Below are 16,546 nucleotides of genomic sequence, written 5' to 3' on the forward strand. Positions count from 1 at the left end.
TTCCAAAAAAACCTGAAGTGCCTTCTCTAAGAACTCTCTGAGCTACCTCTCTGGGGCCCTCGCTGGAGTACCATCCATTGAGGAGAGGGGTGCCCTTGTCCCTCATGTGGAGACCTTTGGCATTCATAGTAATGCCCAGGAGGGCTCAGCTGAAATAGCAGTGTGCTGAGTCCATATCCATGGGGCACTCAAGGCAGGCAGCTGTTTGCTGGGCAGCCTGGGACAGTTTGCAGGCTCATGAGAGACACCACTGATGTCTCCCCAAAATATCTGAATCTGTCCAGTTCCTCTGTAAGCAGGGACTTAAAAGAACCAGTGAAACCGGGCACTTACAACTTACGCGGGAGCTTCTGTTCCCACAGGCCATCAAGGCCTTGGAATTTGAGTTTAATTTTCACAAACACCCTGCATGGAGTAAATTTATGTCTCTTTGTCGGATAAGGACACAGAGGCCAAGAGAGAATGTGACTCACCCAAGGTCACAGCCCATTGATGAAACAGCTGGGATTTGACCCCAGGAAGCCTGAGTCCGGAGCTTAGCCTCCTTCCAATGCCTTTAGTACCATCAAGAAGCGTTGCTTCATTTCACTGCTTTTTTTGCTGTAAGACAGTGTCACAGGAAAGAATATCCAAAGGCCCTTGTTGAGGCGGGGGCTCTGTCTCCATCTTCCCTGGCACTCCACTGGAGTCTGTGTTGTCCGTGGCCTTGTTGGGATGGGGTGCTTTGCAGATGACAGTCCCATGGCTGTTCGCCTCTGGGAAGCTGCCTACTTGTCTTGCTTTGCTGTGCCCTGGCCTCTCTGGGCCTGTGGCTATTGCTATGGAGGGGGGTCCCCCGCCCCCACCCTCAGGACTGAGTGATTCAGAAAGCAATAAGCCGCTGAGTGCTGGGGCTGGGACTCCCCTCCCTAATCCCCAGCCTGTCAGTGTTTATCCGATGGCCTCAGGAGGGGGTGTAAGGGGCTGGCGAGCAAGTGGGCAGCTGCTGGGCTTGCTGGGCTTGCTGGGCCGGTGGGACGGAGCGGTCCAGGGACAGGCCCCTGCCTGGGCCAGAGAGGAGTCAGGAGCCATGAGGGTGGCATTAGGCATGCTCTGGCTCTTGGCCCTTGGGTGGCCCCCCCAGGCCCGGGGGTTCTGCCCCTCTCAATGCAGCTGCAGCCTCCATATCATGGGTGATGGCAGCAAGGCCAGGTATGGTACTGGGTGTGTGGGATGGGCAGCCCAGCCTCCATTGCTCTGCCAGCTAGGCTGGGTTGGGAGGAGTTGGAGCTGGGGCCCTGGGTGAGATCTTCATCTCCCCTGGCCCCTGAGGACCAGGGATCTTATGGGGTGGTCTGTGCTGCATTATTTTCCAGCAAGCAAAGGGGTGACTCTGTCCGAGAGGTACCAGGTATCTACACACATGGGCCCGAGGGTGAAGCACAAGTGTGTCAGTTCTAGGAAGTCCTTCCTGAGTCCTCTCCAGGCTCCTGGAGGAGAAGAGCCCTCCTTTAAGGTCCAGGAAATCCCTTCCATTATTGCCTTCTTTTCTTCTCCTTGATTTTTTCTATTCCTTCTTCTTTTCTATATTTCCCCAGCCCTTTCTTTCCCGGGCCTCTTGCACTCTCTTGCCTGACCTCCTTACAATGCCCAATCATATTCTAGGCATTTCCTATGACCCCATCCATGATGGGACCACTTGCCTCTCATTCTCTTCCTCCTCTCGATCTTCACTGGCCAGATCCCAGGAGCCTCAGCCTCAATCCCTTTTTATGGGTGCTCCAAAAGTCAGGAGTGCCCATCCCATGATAAGTGTGTTTCCTTCCATCCTCAGCCTTTTCCTTGACTTTCCCCATCCTCTGTTTGATCCCTCAGAGCACCTCCAATCTCTCTTCCTCTCCTTCTATGACCATTCCCATGCCACCGTGGCTTGTGGACCCTTGTTCTTCCACTACTGCTCATTTTCTTCTTTTCTTTAGCAACCTTTAAAACATCTTTTCTCTGACTTCTTTAGCTTATCCATTAATGACCTCTGCATGGTTTCCGAGCCACTGATGGTTTCTGATCCAGGGAACAATGTTATCGGAGCTACCCTTTTAATAATCTTGGCAATGAATGTCGAGTTGATTGGGGGATGAGAGGAGGCAGAGAATGGAGAAGAACCACTAAGACAAGACACCTCAAATGATCTGAGAACCAGAATGAACTCCACTGTAGCCCAAGTGTCCAATGTATCAACTCATATGGAAGGTAGGGATCCTGTCCCCAAGAGAAGCCAGGCTGAGCCCTGAACAGGCTGTTTCCAGCCTGGAGAGTGTCACTGGAGTGACAAAAAGCCACCCATCACCCATAGGAGGCATAGGGCTGAAAGACACACAACATCCTTGACGAAACTGGTCCTGGAACCCAGGCATTCTGATTCAGTTTTCAGAACACTTATCTGGTGATGCTGCCGTGGGCAGGGACCAGTGATAAGTTCCAGGCAGCAGAGTTAGCCTTAAGATGGAAAATGAGTTTCTAGGGCCGCTAGTGTAAGTCAGTGGGCATTCCTTCCTCTGAAGCCAGAGCTCTTGGTTCTACCCGTTTGACCATTCCATGGCTAACATGCCCCAGCCCATCTGCACGGAGGGTCCTATGAGGTCATGCAAGATGGGCCCTGAGGTCCCCTGCGGCTATGGGCACAGACTGTGCAGTTAGACCAAAGCTCCTTCTGCATCTCAGAAGCCTTCCTCGGATCCCTCTCTCACCTGGGCCTCTCAGAGAGCCCAGCCTTTATGTATGAGCTGTTGTATCATGAAGTGTGTGCTGTGGGCACTGGGGTTACTGGGAGGAGTTGGGCTGTGCACCTGAACGGATTTGTGCCCATGCTGTTTGTCCCAGTTTGCCTCTGGTTTTACCCCACCAGGAGTTGTGCTGGAGGTTGGAGTTGTGCTGGAGGTTTGAGTTGTGCTGTAAGTTTGAGTTGTCATGTAGGCTTGCATTGGGTTCTTATGGTTTCCTTTAAATCCCCCTTTTGCCATTTTCTCATTTTCTCTCCCAAGATAAATTTTCCAATCACCTTTCTCTAACCTACATCCAGACCTTCTTCCTTGCAATACCCAAACCTGTATTTTTTTTTTTTTTTTTTTTTTGAGACAGGATCTTGCTCTGTCACCCAGGCTGGAGTGCAGTGGCACAATCATAGCTCACTGCAACTTCCAACTCCTGGGCGCAAGCCACCTTCCCACCTCAGCCTTCTGAGTGGCTGGGACTATAAGCATGAGCCATCACACCTGGCCAAACCTATTTTATTATCTGGAAATATCGTTGTTGTAAATGCTCTTTCTTCCTGAGCTAGATTACACACTATATGGAGACAGGGTCTATGAGGCTGATTCTCTTCTGAACTGCCCGTCACTTAGTAGGAGTTCCATGTATATTTGCTCAAAAGGAGTGAATAAGAATATCCGTGCTGTTTGTGGGCACTGTTTACAAGAAAAAACAAGCCCAGCCCAGCCGCCTTTAAGTGGAGTATATGAGTTATTCTGAGGGAGGCTGGTGATATGTGTGTGTACCTCCAGGAAAGCCTGATATGACCAGTAGGTTATGCTATTACAAGAGAACAACCTCCCTTAGACGGGCCTGTTCAGTGGTTGAGGGGCTTAGGATTTTATTTTCGGTTTACGTACTATAAAACATAACCCTGAAATGTAGGCTCCTTGAGGGCAGGGACTGCTTCCTATTATCTCTTTATCCTCTGCTTTAGTCTCAATCATAAGAGAATAAGGTTTAAGAAGTCGTGGTTTGGGTAGAAGAGTTGATAAGACTGACCCGATCTACTTACAGTGCTGAGATGCAAACAATGATGACAGTGAGCCATACCCTTGGGCTCATGCAGGGTGGCAGGCAATGTGCTGGGCTTCCACATGCATTATCTCTTTAAACCCCATAACCACCTTGTGGAGTCTATTTGATGGCAAAACTGAGGAATCGAGAGGTTACCTATTATACTCAAGGACACACAGCCAGCACGCAAAGAGCCCAGGTGTGAATCCAGCTGTGACGCTGCCAAGTCCTGGCTCTTAAACACCTTGATCATCACATGGCTCACCAGAGGTGGGAGAGACTTGAGGTACTTTCATTTTTTATGTCCTTGGTATATTTTTTGTTAAATGATAAACCAAAACAGTTACAAAAATTAAGGCAAAATTTAATAAACGAACACTTTTTTTTTTTTTTAAGACCAAGTCTTGCTCTGTCACCCAGGTGGGAGTGCAGTGGGGTGATCTCAGCTCACTGCAACCTCTGCCTCCTGGGTTCAAGCGATTGTCCTGCCTCAGCCTCCCGAGTAGCTGGGACTACAGGCGTGCGCCACCACGCCTGGCTAATTTTGTATTTTTTAGTAGAGACAAGGTTTCACCATGTTGGCCAGGCTAGTCTTGAACTCCTGACCTCAGATGATCCACCCGCCTCCACCTCCCAAAATGCTGGGATTACAGGCGTGAACCACCGTGCCTGGCCAAACGAACACTTTTAACACATATTTGCAAAGCAACAGTGCACAACGTGATCACGGGGTTTATTAATATTGTTCATTCTTAGTGCACTGTGGGTGCTGCGGGCTGTTATGGGTCGTAACAGTGTAAGGGTGAAGTCTTGCAGAACCGTGAAGACCAAATGACCTTCCTTTGACCCTTGTGAAAGGCTCTGAGAGCAAGACCTCTGCAAAAAGGAAAAGTGGGGCTGGCTTGCTCCGGGCCCCTCTCCAGGTCCCAGCCATGGCTTGGACTGGGGCGTGGGTGTCTGGTGATAACAGGCAGAACTGGAGGCCTCGCGAAGGGAGGAAGCGGTGGGAGGTCCCAGACCAGGCAGGATCCTTGCTCAACTATCCCCCATTTCTGCCAGCAGGACGGTGGTGTGCAACGACCCCGACATGACCCTGCCTCCGGCGTCCATCCCCCCGGACACCTCCAGACTGCGCCTGGAGCGGACGGCCATCCGCAGGATTCCTGCCGAGGCCTTCAGGCCTCTGGGCCGCCTGGAGCAGCTGTGGCTGCCCTACAACGCCCTCAGCGAACTCAACGCCCTCATGCTGCGTGGCCTGCGACGCCTGCGGGAGCTGCGGCTGCCCGGCAACCGCCTCGCCGCCTTCCCCTGGGCCGCGCTCAGGGACGCCCCCCAGCTGCGGCTGCTGGACCTGCAGGCCAACCGCCTCCCGGCAGTGCCCCCTGAGGCCGCGCGCTTCCTGGAGAACCTCACCTTCCTCGATCTCTCCAGCAACCAGCTGATGAGGCTCCCGCAGGAGCTGATCATCTCCTGGGCTCACCTGAAGACCGGTATCTTCCCTCCCAGCCACCACCCCAGGCTGGTCCTAGGTAAGAGGCGGCATCCTTCACCTGGGGTCTTAGGCAAGTTACCATGCTTCTCTGAGTTTCGATTCTTTATTTGGAAAATTGAAATCATACCTGCCTTCCAGGTTTAAGCAAAGACAGTGAGATCCACAAGGGCGGCGGGTTTAGGAGCTCAATCCACAAGCCAGACTGTGGCAGTTCACATCCCAGTCATAAGAGAGGTCTTTCTAGGTCACACAACCAGGAGAAGGCCCCTGAGACTCAATTTCCCAACTCAGAGCTGAATGGGTTAGTACACTACACCAGCTGGACCTGGTATTTCTTCGGTTCCTTCCTGTTCCTAACAAACCAACAGCTTACCATGTCAGCTAGATCTCCTTTCCTGCCCAAGGCACCTGCCTGGTCCTGAGAATGACAGAAGGGGCATAATTCATTCTGGAAAATTGATCTGAATTATACAACTCGTACATGAATAAATACAAACGTTTAAAATATTGCAGAAGAGGTTAAAGACCCTTCTGTCCTCTCTTCCTATTCCAATCCCTTCCCAAAAGTAGTTACTATTATATTTATATGCAAGCTCCCTATCTATTCAGATACATTTTATATGCATATGTATGTACATATACATACACATACATACATGGATTCAGAAAAGTTATATGTGGATTTTACATAAAATTCTGTCATACACACTAAGCAACACTAACTTTTTGACCCAACACTATATCTTGTAGATCTTTCTAAATTTCTACAAATGGATCAAGTTCATTTTTAAAACTACTGCACAACATTCTGTAGTATACCATATCTGCACTATGTTATAAACATATTTATACTATAGTTTATTTAGCCATTCCCCCTTTAATGGACTTTTAAATTGTTTCCATTATTTTGTTAACACCTATGATGCAACAGAGAACATTCTTGGCAATACATTCTTGTGCACATCAATGTTTCTCTAGGATAGGAACTGAGAAGTGGAATTATTAGGTCACAGAGTGTGCATATTAGACATTTAAAAAGCCATCTGGGCCGGGTTTGGTGGCTTACACCTGTAATCTCAGCACTTTGGGAGGCCAAGGCGGGTGGATCACTTGAGGTCAGGAGTTTGAGACCAGCCTGGCCAATATGGTGAAACTCTGTCTCTACTAAAAATATAAAAATTAGCCAGATGTGGTGGTGGGCACCTGTAATCCTAGTTACTTGGGAGGCTAAGGCAGAAGAATTGCTTGAACCTGGAAGGCGGAGATTGCAGTGAGCCGAGATTGCTCCACTGCACTCCAGCCTGGGCAGTGAGTGAGACTCCATATTTTTGAATGCCTTCCAATTCTAGGTGCTGGGAATACAGCAGAGAACAAAAGAGCTGAAAACGTATATACTCATGGAACTAACAATTAAAATGGCCAAAATGTTTAACTTTTGCCAGTCTGGCAAGTGAAAGTTTCACTGTTGTTTAACTTTGCCTTTTACATTCATTCTTTCTGGCCCTATTGTAATAAAATGAAACCCAGGTAGCACACCACTGGAGCCAGGCATTGATGAATCTTGGGTTGCAGATGTATCATTAAGTGCATTTAACCAATGACGCAAGGCAGCAACCTCTGGTGAGACGGAGTAAGGGGGAGGTGGGAAAAGGAACTGGCACCCGTGGGTTGTGCTCAAAGAGACCTGAGAGACATGAATATCCAGTCAGATCTGAATGCACCCACCCCAACCCTTTGACGCATATGTTAAATATATCTATGTGAATGTATAAGATATCACTGATTATTAGATATACTATTAAATTCAGTAAGTCTTTGGGGACTAAAAGGAGATCATATCAAGTGCATTTATCTTGCATTTCAGTAATGTAACCCTGTAAGAAGGAATTGTGCTTTAGAATTGAGGACACATGGTACCTCATTTATATGCACATGGTACCCCTCTATCTCTATAATGTTCTTTGACAGAGTGGGTACAATGACCTGCTTTCAGCTCTATAAGAATGCTCAATTTTAGAGTAAAGACAGTAGGGGATATATCCCAGGATTTGATTTTCTGGCCCTTTCACCCTGCTGTTTACGCCCATTTGAGCCATGTCAAAGGGACCATGACTCAAAGCAGCCACCTTCATTGCTGGGATGATGCTGAAAATACCATTTATACTGGGAGAACTGGCATCAAGGATCAGGGGTCAGTGATGCATTTCTAGAAATTGATTTTGTCATATTGCGATTATTGTGGAAATACTACCTGGACAGTGGCCTGAAAGGAAGAGTCCGAGAATGACAACAGTAATTGCCAGTTCTGTCAGGATGCTGTATATCTACCCAGTACTTAAAATGATTTATTTTTGATTATGTTTAAAGCAATGCTGAAAAGAAAGTAATGCTATTATATAACACAGAAAATCAAATTTCAGGTCATACTACCAGCAAGGCAAGGAACTGGGCCCGGAGGCCAGTTCTCCTGACTCTGAATGAGGACCTGCCTGTCCTCCCAGAGGGGAAGGGGTGCTGGGCCTGAGGACCTTGAATATCTATCCGAATATCTTGTCTTCTTTTTCACCCCTGCAGGGCTACAGGACAACCCCTGGGCATGTGACTGCCAACTCTATGACCTAGTTCATCTTTTGGATGGCTGGGCCCCAAACTTGGCCTTCATTGAGACTGAACTGAGATGTGCCAGCCCACGCAGCCTGGCCAGCGTGGCCTTCAGCCAGCTTGAACTGAGGAAGTGCCAGGGCCCAGAGTTCCATCCAGGAGTGGCCAGCATCAGGTCCCCTTTGGGTGGCACAGCATTGCTACGCTGTGGAGCTACCGGAGTCCCTGGGCCTGAGATGAGCTGGAGGAGGGCCAATGGCAGGCCCCTTAATGGTACAGGTATGTGAGCTACAGGAATGCTGCACTGAGACCCCAGACTGGGGAGAGCAAAGCAGTGCCCCAAATGGGGGTTTGGCAGGGCCAGAGGGAAGTTGTCTAAGCAAAGCTGGGCTTCCATCTGTCTGAGTTGAGTTTGATGGGGAGCTTCCCAGAGGCAAGTCACTGTGACAACAGATTCAGCAATGACAATGGCTCTTAACCTGTCCTATCATATCCCACCAACCACTTTATAGAGACTAGGGGCCCACACTGAGAGAACAAAAAGCTGACTTTTTGGTGGAAGATCCTCTTTTAGTGTATTAATATTTATAATAAGTTTACCAGTTGTAAATATTAAGCCAGAATTTCCTGGAGTAATTAATGATGTGAGCTACCATCTATGGAGCTCTTCATGTTGTTCTAGCACAGTGCTAAGTGTATTATGCACATAACGACATTGAACTTCAGAGAGCAACCCAGTTTTCCTTCTTATTTTGCATATAAGTAAACTGAGGCTCTGAGAGGCTAAATGCTACATTACATAGCTCATACATGGAGGAGCTGCAGTTCCAGCACAATCTAGCTGGTCGCCTTTGCAAAATTCCAGGGCCCTTAAGAACATAGTGGGTTGGCTGGCCATGGTGGCTCACACCCAGTCCTAGCACTTTGGGAGGATGAGGCAGGAGGATCGCTGGAGTCTAGGAGTTATCAGCATGGGCACCATAGTGAGACCTTGTCACAAAAAACAAACAAACAAACAAAAAACTGCTGGGCGTGGTGGCATGTGCCTGTGGTCCCAGCTACTCAGGAGGCTGAAGTGGGAGGATCACTTGAGCCTGGGAGTTCCAGGCTGGAGTGAGCCATGGTCACACCGCTGCACTCCAACCTGGATGACAGAGCAAGACTTTATCTGAAAAAAAGCTAACAACAACAAAAAAACCCATAGTGTGAGCTTGTCAGATTTAGAAGGCATCATTCTTAGGCTCTGACTCAGCCTGGGGCTCCAGAGGCTCCCCACCTATGAGCCCAAGGTAATATTGATCCCCTTGACTAGTCTAAGAAAAGTTGAATGACTACCAGTGTTTTCTCAGGATGACACCTGAGTGTGCACCAGCTGGGGCTGTGAACTTGGCCCCGAAAGGCAACTTGGGGCAGATGGGCCCATTTGTTCTCCCTCACATGCCTGTTTTCCTCCTAGTGCATGAGGAAGTCTCCAGTGACGGCACGAGCTGGACTCTGCTGGGCCTGCCTGCAGTGTCCCACCTTGACTCCGGAGACTACATCTGCCAAGCCAAGAACTTCCTGGGAGCCTCTGAGACTGTTATCTCCCTGATTGTCACTGAGCCACAGACTTCCACAGAACACAGCGAGAGCCCAGAGGCACTATGGGCAAGGACAGGCAGTGGAGGGGAAGCCGCTGCTTACAACAACAAGCTGGTGGTCAGGCATGTCCCCCAGATTCCCAAACCCGCTGTCCTGGCCACTGGACCCTCTGTGCCCAGCTCAAAGGAGGAGCTGACCCTCCAGCACTTCCAGATGGATGCCCTGGGAGAGCTCTCTGATAGGCGGGCGGGACCCTCAGAGGCACAAGTGGTGAGGTCTGTGAAGGTGGTGGGAGACACTTACCACAGCGTGTCCTTGGTGTGGAAGGCACCCAAGGCTAAGAACACAACTGCCTTCAATGTCCTCTATGCAGTCTTTGGGCAGCACAGCATGCGGCGGGTAATTGTGCAGCCTGGGAAGACCAGAGTGACCATCACTGGGCTGTTGCCTAAGACCAAGTACGTGGCATGTGTCTGCGTGCAGGGCCTGGTGCCCCGGAAGGAGCAGTGTGTTATCTTCTCCACCAATGAAGTGGTGGACGCTGAGAACACTCAGCAGCTCATCAATGTGGTGGTGATCAGTGTGGCTGTCGTCATTGCCCTGCCTCTCACTCTGCTTGTCTGCTGCAGTGCTCTTCAGAGGCGCTGCCGAAAGTGCTTCAACAGGGACTCCACTGAGGCCACAGTTACCTACATCAACCTAGAGAGACTGGGCCACAGCGAGGATGGCTTGGAGGAGCTGTCCCGGCACAGTGTCAGCGAGGCGGACAGGCTTCTCTCAGCTCGTTCCAGTGTGGACTTTCAGGCCTTTGGAGTCAAAGGGGGCAGGAGGATCAATGAGTACTTCTGCTGAGGGACGTGCCTCCACAACTCACACACCTGCCCGCCCATTCTCCTTCTTTAACTCTGACACCTGAATACGTGATCACCCACTCTTACCAGCTCGGGTACCTGCTTACACAGATACTTATACACAACAACAGCAGCAGCAGCTACTGCAACAACCACTAACACTTGTTAAGCACTTACTACAGGCTAGAAAGTGTTCTAAGTGCTAAATTCTTGTAACAATCATTTGCAGCAGGCACCACTATTCTCTCCATTTCCCTGGGGTGGGGGATTAAGAAACTTGCCTGTTTCAGTCAGCTTTTGCTGTATAACAAATGAAAGCAAAATCTTAGTGATATATAGCAGTGAACACTTATTTTCACACTCACAGGCCTGTGGGTTGATTAGGATGGCTCTGCTCTGTGTGTTTCGTTTGGAGCCTGGGCTGGAGAGTAGCAGTGGGTACCTGGGGCAGGTTTCTCTCATGGTGCAGTTGAATGATAATAGAGGAATGATTTTTCATGCAATGCCTGTTAAGTTCTTAGTTCAGAATTGGTATACTGCCACTTCTGTCCATATTCTATCTGCCAAAGCAAGTCTCATGGCCAAACCCAAGTTTAACGGGGCAAGTAAGGACACTTCTCCCCTGGAGGTGATGGTAGAGCAGGGAATATGTGCTAAACAGTGATTTAATCTTCATTGCCCAGGATTACACAGCTAGGCAAATTTAGGTAACTCTGAGATTTGGACCACGCAGTTGGGATCCACGGTTAAAAGTTCTTACCATTCTCCTATACTGCACCTTGATTACATTTATGCTAATTCATAGGCACTCACACACACCATCTCTCTATGCATTAGCCATACTGGTAGTTACCCATCCTCACTAACACATACACCACACTCATAACCCACTGTGCCCTCACTGAATTCTAATATTTATTCTCGGACTGCTATTCTGCCTAGAAACAATCATTTGATTTTTCGATAAATGCTAGAGTTTGAGACAACGCCCAAGAGAACATTGCTCATTTGCTTTTAGAATGTTGGGCTGGAGGGATCCGAGAGATCTCATTACACTCTATGCTGTCTGGCACATTCACTTCTGCCTCCATGCAGCAGCCTTTGTGATTCTTACCAAAACCTACCTGGGTTCTTGAAGGTGTCTCAGAGCCTTCCTGGTTGCTCAAGTTATTTCAAAGGAAAATTCCTGTTTGCATTTTCTTAGAGCTAGGAAACCACTGAGATGTTATCTCTGTGCACTGGGGAAAGTGAATGTTCCTAGCATAAGGCTCAATTTGTTTCTTGTTCATAGAGCTGATCTCTGGCATGAGGAGCATCCAGGGTACCTGTGCCAAGTCCTTTGGGTAGCAACTGAAGAAATTTTGGGACAGCAAGTGATCAAAGAAAATTGTTTTGCTAATATTATGCAAGAAACTCCAAGTATTTGCAAGTATTATGTCACATGATTTATTAGATATAAGCCAGTGTGATGCAGTGCTTCCTAAAATTACTGTACTCCCCCTCACATTTACAAAAGACCTTTCCATATATTTCACTCAGTTTTCTCACATGTGATACTCATGACAACCCACTATGGAGGCGGGGCTGTTTGATTTTACAGACAAGGACCAAAGAGTTGAATGATTTATACAAGGAAGTGATGAATTCTCTTTCAGAATCCAGTTCTCTGACAACTTTCTCATCAGGCTGAGGGTCTTTATTCAGTATCAGTCCCTGCAGTGTGGTCCACAGCAGGTTCACTATAGAAATTAACTTTTTAAAAATCGCTGAAACCTGGGATCAGAACCATGAGAGCACCCATGCACATGAGCATGGAATTTCCATTCTTGGATATCTTCTGCCACCACCTGGTGGGTGCACCTGCCTATAACTTGTGGACCATAGACATTGGTAAGAGAGGCTGTTTTGTTGAAAGATGACAAAGACACTGTATACGTTGGGAGCCAGCAAACTTTTTTCCTGTAAAGAAAGGCAAATAGTAAATATTTTAGGCTCTGTTGCTACTACTTGACTCTGCTGATGGGATGCAAAAGCAGCCATAGACAATATGTAAATTAGTAGTTATGGATGTCTTCCAATAAGACACTTTTTACAAAACGGGTGACAGGCTGGATTTGACCCTGAGACTGTAGTTTGTTTATCCCTTATGAAGATTTAGAAAGGCATTTCTGGTGAGTTTTTGGAGACCCAAGACTCAATTCTGACTGTTTGATAAGTGAGAGTGATAGACACCCCCAAAATTAGGACAAATGTAAACGCAGTAGATGAAAGCAGTCATCTGTTGAAGTGATCAGGGTGTTGCCTTTGAATGATTGTGTGAACGATCATGATGGGACAGTTACGGACCTAAAGACAAGTAACGTGCAGCCCAGTTTTACTGAGTCTTGTTTGAAGAAAAATCAGGAACTTAAAAGCAAGAAATCTGTAGTATTTACCTGATGTTAACAGAGAGAGAGAGAGAGAGAGAGAGAGCGAGAGTTCAATCTTGCCAACGATCCAGTGGTTTATTGGGACCTATTTTCATGGTCTGGATGGAAAGGCCTCTGATGTGGTTTGACTGTGTCCCCACCCAAATCTCATCTTGAATTGTAACAATCCCCAGGAATCAAGGGTGGGGCCAGGTGGAGATCACTGAATCATGGGGGCAGTTTCCCCCATACTGTTCTCGTGGTAATGAATAAGCTCATGGGATTTGATGGTTTTATAAATGGAAGTACCTTTGCACAAGTCCTTTTACCTGACACCATGTAAGACATGCCTTTGCTCCTCCTTGCCTTCTGCCATGATTGTGAGGTCTCTCCAGCCATGCGGAACTGTGAGTCCCCTAAACCTCTTTTTCTTTATAAATTACCCAGTCTTGGGTATGTCTTTACCAGCAGCGTGAAAATGGACTAATACAGCCTCCAAGATGATAAGCCTCCCAATACTCATCCGTCAACCTTCCTTTGTGTATCCTGTCTTCCCTGGTTTGCTCTTGTAGAGAAGTATCATCCTGGATTATGTCCATGAATATTCAAGTCATGGGAAGAAACACATTCTTATTGTAAAAAATAAAATGATGTCTGGCTTACCTTAGTCTTTTAGTATGTGAGTCTGATGAGTATGAGTTAGTCCCTGAAAATTGAATGCCTTCTGAGTATCCTGGCAAAATAATTTCTGGCCTTCCAATGCTGAAGACCAATTTGGGCCATGGTGAGGCTGCAGCATAGCTGGCCTTGGAAGCCTGGTTTGGACGTTGGTTGGAATCATAGCATCCTCATGATGTCTTTTTATGACTGCAGCAAGGTTATAGTCTTCATGATTAAGCAGAGAATATGTCCAAGGTCACTTGCCCATTGTAGTTGATGGGTACAAAAAGGCAAATACAGAAATTGTGCTCTGGAAAGTGAATGTGGGCTATCAAACCTAGGCTATCAATCAAGGGATTCAGTGAGCAGTTTGTCTAGAGGATAAGAGCTGGAAATTTTTGTCTTGATTATCATATAATCTAACAAAGACAAAAATCAACATACAAGTACCTGAGCATATTTATTCACAAGGGCATTGTAGTTAAGATAGATTAGATTTATGCTTAGGCAACCATTCCCAAATGTCCCCGGCTTAACACAGAAAAATGTATTCCTATTCCACAGACTCTACTTAAGTTTGGGAAATGCAGAAGGAGGGAGGGCTCTGCTTCACTTGTTTACTCAAGGACATGGCTGGGAAGGCTCTACCATTTGGAATGTCAGTGATTGCCACAATAAGGAAAAAGATAAATTGGAAGATCGGGTTAGGGCTTTTCAAACCTCATTTCTTGTAACATTTCATTAGCCAGATCAAGAGTCTTGTAGCCCACCTATTTCAAGGAGGCTTGGAAAGGTCATCTTTTGTGTGTCTGCCACAGGCATACCTCAGAGTGTGGGTAGCTGAGGCAGCATCTCAGACATGCTAGCAGCAGAGGATGGGGGTGGAAAAGAGTCCTAGCTTTAGAGAAAGGGAGTACAGCATGTCTGCTCTCTGATAGGATGCCCAGTTCTCTGTCTGAGGTATCCCAGTATTTTACTAATATTGGGAAGGTGAGTGGCATTTTCCAATTGAATGGACAGGACACTCTCCTATTAAGATTCTATTAAGACAAGCCAGGGAGCTGCCTCCCTGAAGCCATTTATATCTAAGCAATTCACAAGCACAAAGTAATTCCTTCCCCATGACTCTGTCTCTATGGAGAATTTTAAGAGCCTAGTTCTGAAAAGCATCCTGCGAGAGGGAAGATGGGTTATAGTATTCCCAGACCCTCTTGCCATTTTTGTTAGGGTCTCTTGAGTTCAGGGACTACACTTAACCACAGGTTGTTTAACATAAATAACTTGACCCACGCTAACTTTAATTGTCCTGGTCTCTTGCCTCAGTTTCCAAGAGAGCCACTCCCTGTGTTCATATGCCAAATAAGGAAATCAGAGAATAAGGGGGTCAGGAAAGGAGTAGGGGGCAGTAGAGAAGTGGCCTAGATGATTCTAGAGATAGCATGCCAGTGGGTGTGCTTCATGAGCTTCCCGCAGACTTCTGGGAAGTTGGATGGAGCTGGATTCATTTGAAAAGGCTGGCATGAGATGGAAAGACAGGGAACTGTGGGGAATGGAGGACTCTTAAGATCTTTATCCTCTGGGGTAAGGGGAGAGAAAGGAATCCACTAGTGGTTTGGAATAGTCATGAATTAAATCACATATTTCCATGAAACAAGCCTGGCAAAGCCTTAGCAAACCTGGTAGGGTGCTTTGGAGTGATAATTGCTCATTAGAGTTTTCCCCCATCAGGGCAAACTGGCCAGGCCCTCACCACCATCAGTCACTGGATGTGGGATGTGGCTGCCTTGGGAAGAACATGACCTCATGCAAGCACTCTTTGCAGCTGAGCATCCACTCATCCCTTGAAGGGGGATCTAGGCAGCACATCGCCATATGTATGACAAACTTTGTGCTGATAGCTCTCGCTTTGTTTTGGATTTTTACCTTGAGACAAACTCCAGTGATCCAGCAGGTTTTAGAGTTAGACTCTTTGGAAACTCCTGCAAATACATCTGGCTTGGATGGAAAGCCTGGAGTGTAATCAGCTTAGTTGGTGACCCATTTCCCCCCTCACTGGTTAGCTAAGCGGATTTTCTTTGCTGAGGCCTTTTGTAGGGTACGATGTATATCATGAGTCTTAAAGGAACTCATGGAATTTCAATATTCAACTGGAAGTGCCCTAGTTAATAGGGATGTAGACTTTTCAGATCTTAAAGAGTTTGTTGGTGGGAGGAGGATTCATGGGCACCAACTGTGTGCTAGGTGTTGTATTTAATATAATCTCAAAATTTTCTAAAAATATGGCTGGATGTAGTTACTTGCACCTGTAATCCCAGTTACTTGGGAGGCTGAGAAGTTTGAGACCAGCCTGGGCAACAGAGTGAGACCCCGTCTCTGAAAAAATATAAAAATTAAAAAGTAATGAAAAATAAATTCCTGGAAACTTTATGAGGTATTTGTTACTATTCTCACTATGCAGAGGAGAATCACAGAAATTACTTTACATTCCAAAGATCTCAAGACTCAGAAGCACAAGCAAGAGATAAAGACTCCTTGGGACAGGGTCTATAATAGGTTTGCCCTCGACCCTGTTCCTTTCATTGAGCAAGACTATAGCTTAAAGCAAATGATCAATAAATACTTGTGGAATAGGCTGGGCGCGGTGGCTCAAGCCTGTAATCCCAGCACTTTGGGAGGCCGAGACGGGCAGATCACGAGGTCAGGAGATTGAGACCATCCTGGCTAACACAGTGAAACCCCGTCTCTACTAAAAAATACAAAAAACTAGCTGGGCAAGGTGGCGGGTGCCTGTAGTCCCAGATACTTGGGAGGCTGAGGCAGGAGAATGGCGTAAACCCGGGAGGCGGAGCTTGCAGTGAACTGAGATTGCACCACTGCACTCCAGCCCAGGCGACAGAGTGAGACTCCGTCTCAAAAAAAAAAAAAAAAAAAAAACTCGTGGAATAAATGAAGAGTAAAAGAGCAAGCATGTAAAATTGTATGTATCTCTTTTTAAAATGTCGGTTGTTCATTTTGATGAAGTGAAATACACAGTATTAAGGAAAGGTTGTGAAGTCCAAGAAAATAATCTTTTGGTTTAATCAGAAAATACCATTTTGTATTTGAAACTGGTAATACAAGTTGCAGAGGCAGCTGTCTTGATGCAGTAG

At 47.1% G+C, this 16,546-nt stretch overlaps 1 protein-coding gene across 1 annotated transcript; it reads left to right on the forward strand.

Moving 5' to 3' along the window:
* The first annotated feature begins 923 nt into the window (after positions 1 to 923).
* LRIT1 (leucine-rich repeat, immunoglobulin-like and transmembrane domains 1) lies at positions 924 to 10,826 on the forward strand. Its single transcript, XM_011950425.1, has 4 exons — positions 924 to 1,191; positions 4,867 to 5,333; positions 7,871 to 8,176; positions 9,354 to 10,826. Exons 1-4 carry the CDS (start codon positions 938 to 940, stop codon positions 10,328 to 10,330), a joined length of 2,004 nt encoding a protein of 667 aa, XP_011805815.1. The 5' UTR covers positions 924 to 937; the 3' UTR covers positions 10,331 to 10,826.
* The last annotated feature ends 5,720 nt before the right edge of the window (positions 10,827 to 16,546 follow it).

This window comes from Colobus angolensis, unplaced genomic scaffold (assembly GCF_000951035.1).
Source record: "Colobus angolensis palliatus isolate OR3802 unplaced genomic scaffold, Cang.pa_1.0 Scaffold307, whole genome shotgun sequence".
Lineage (NCBI taxonomy): Eukaryota > Metazoa > Chordata > Mammalia > Primates > Cercopithecidae > Colobus > Colobus angolensis.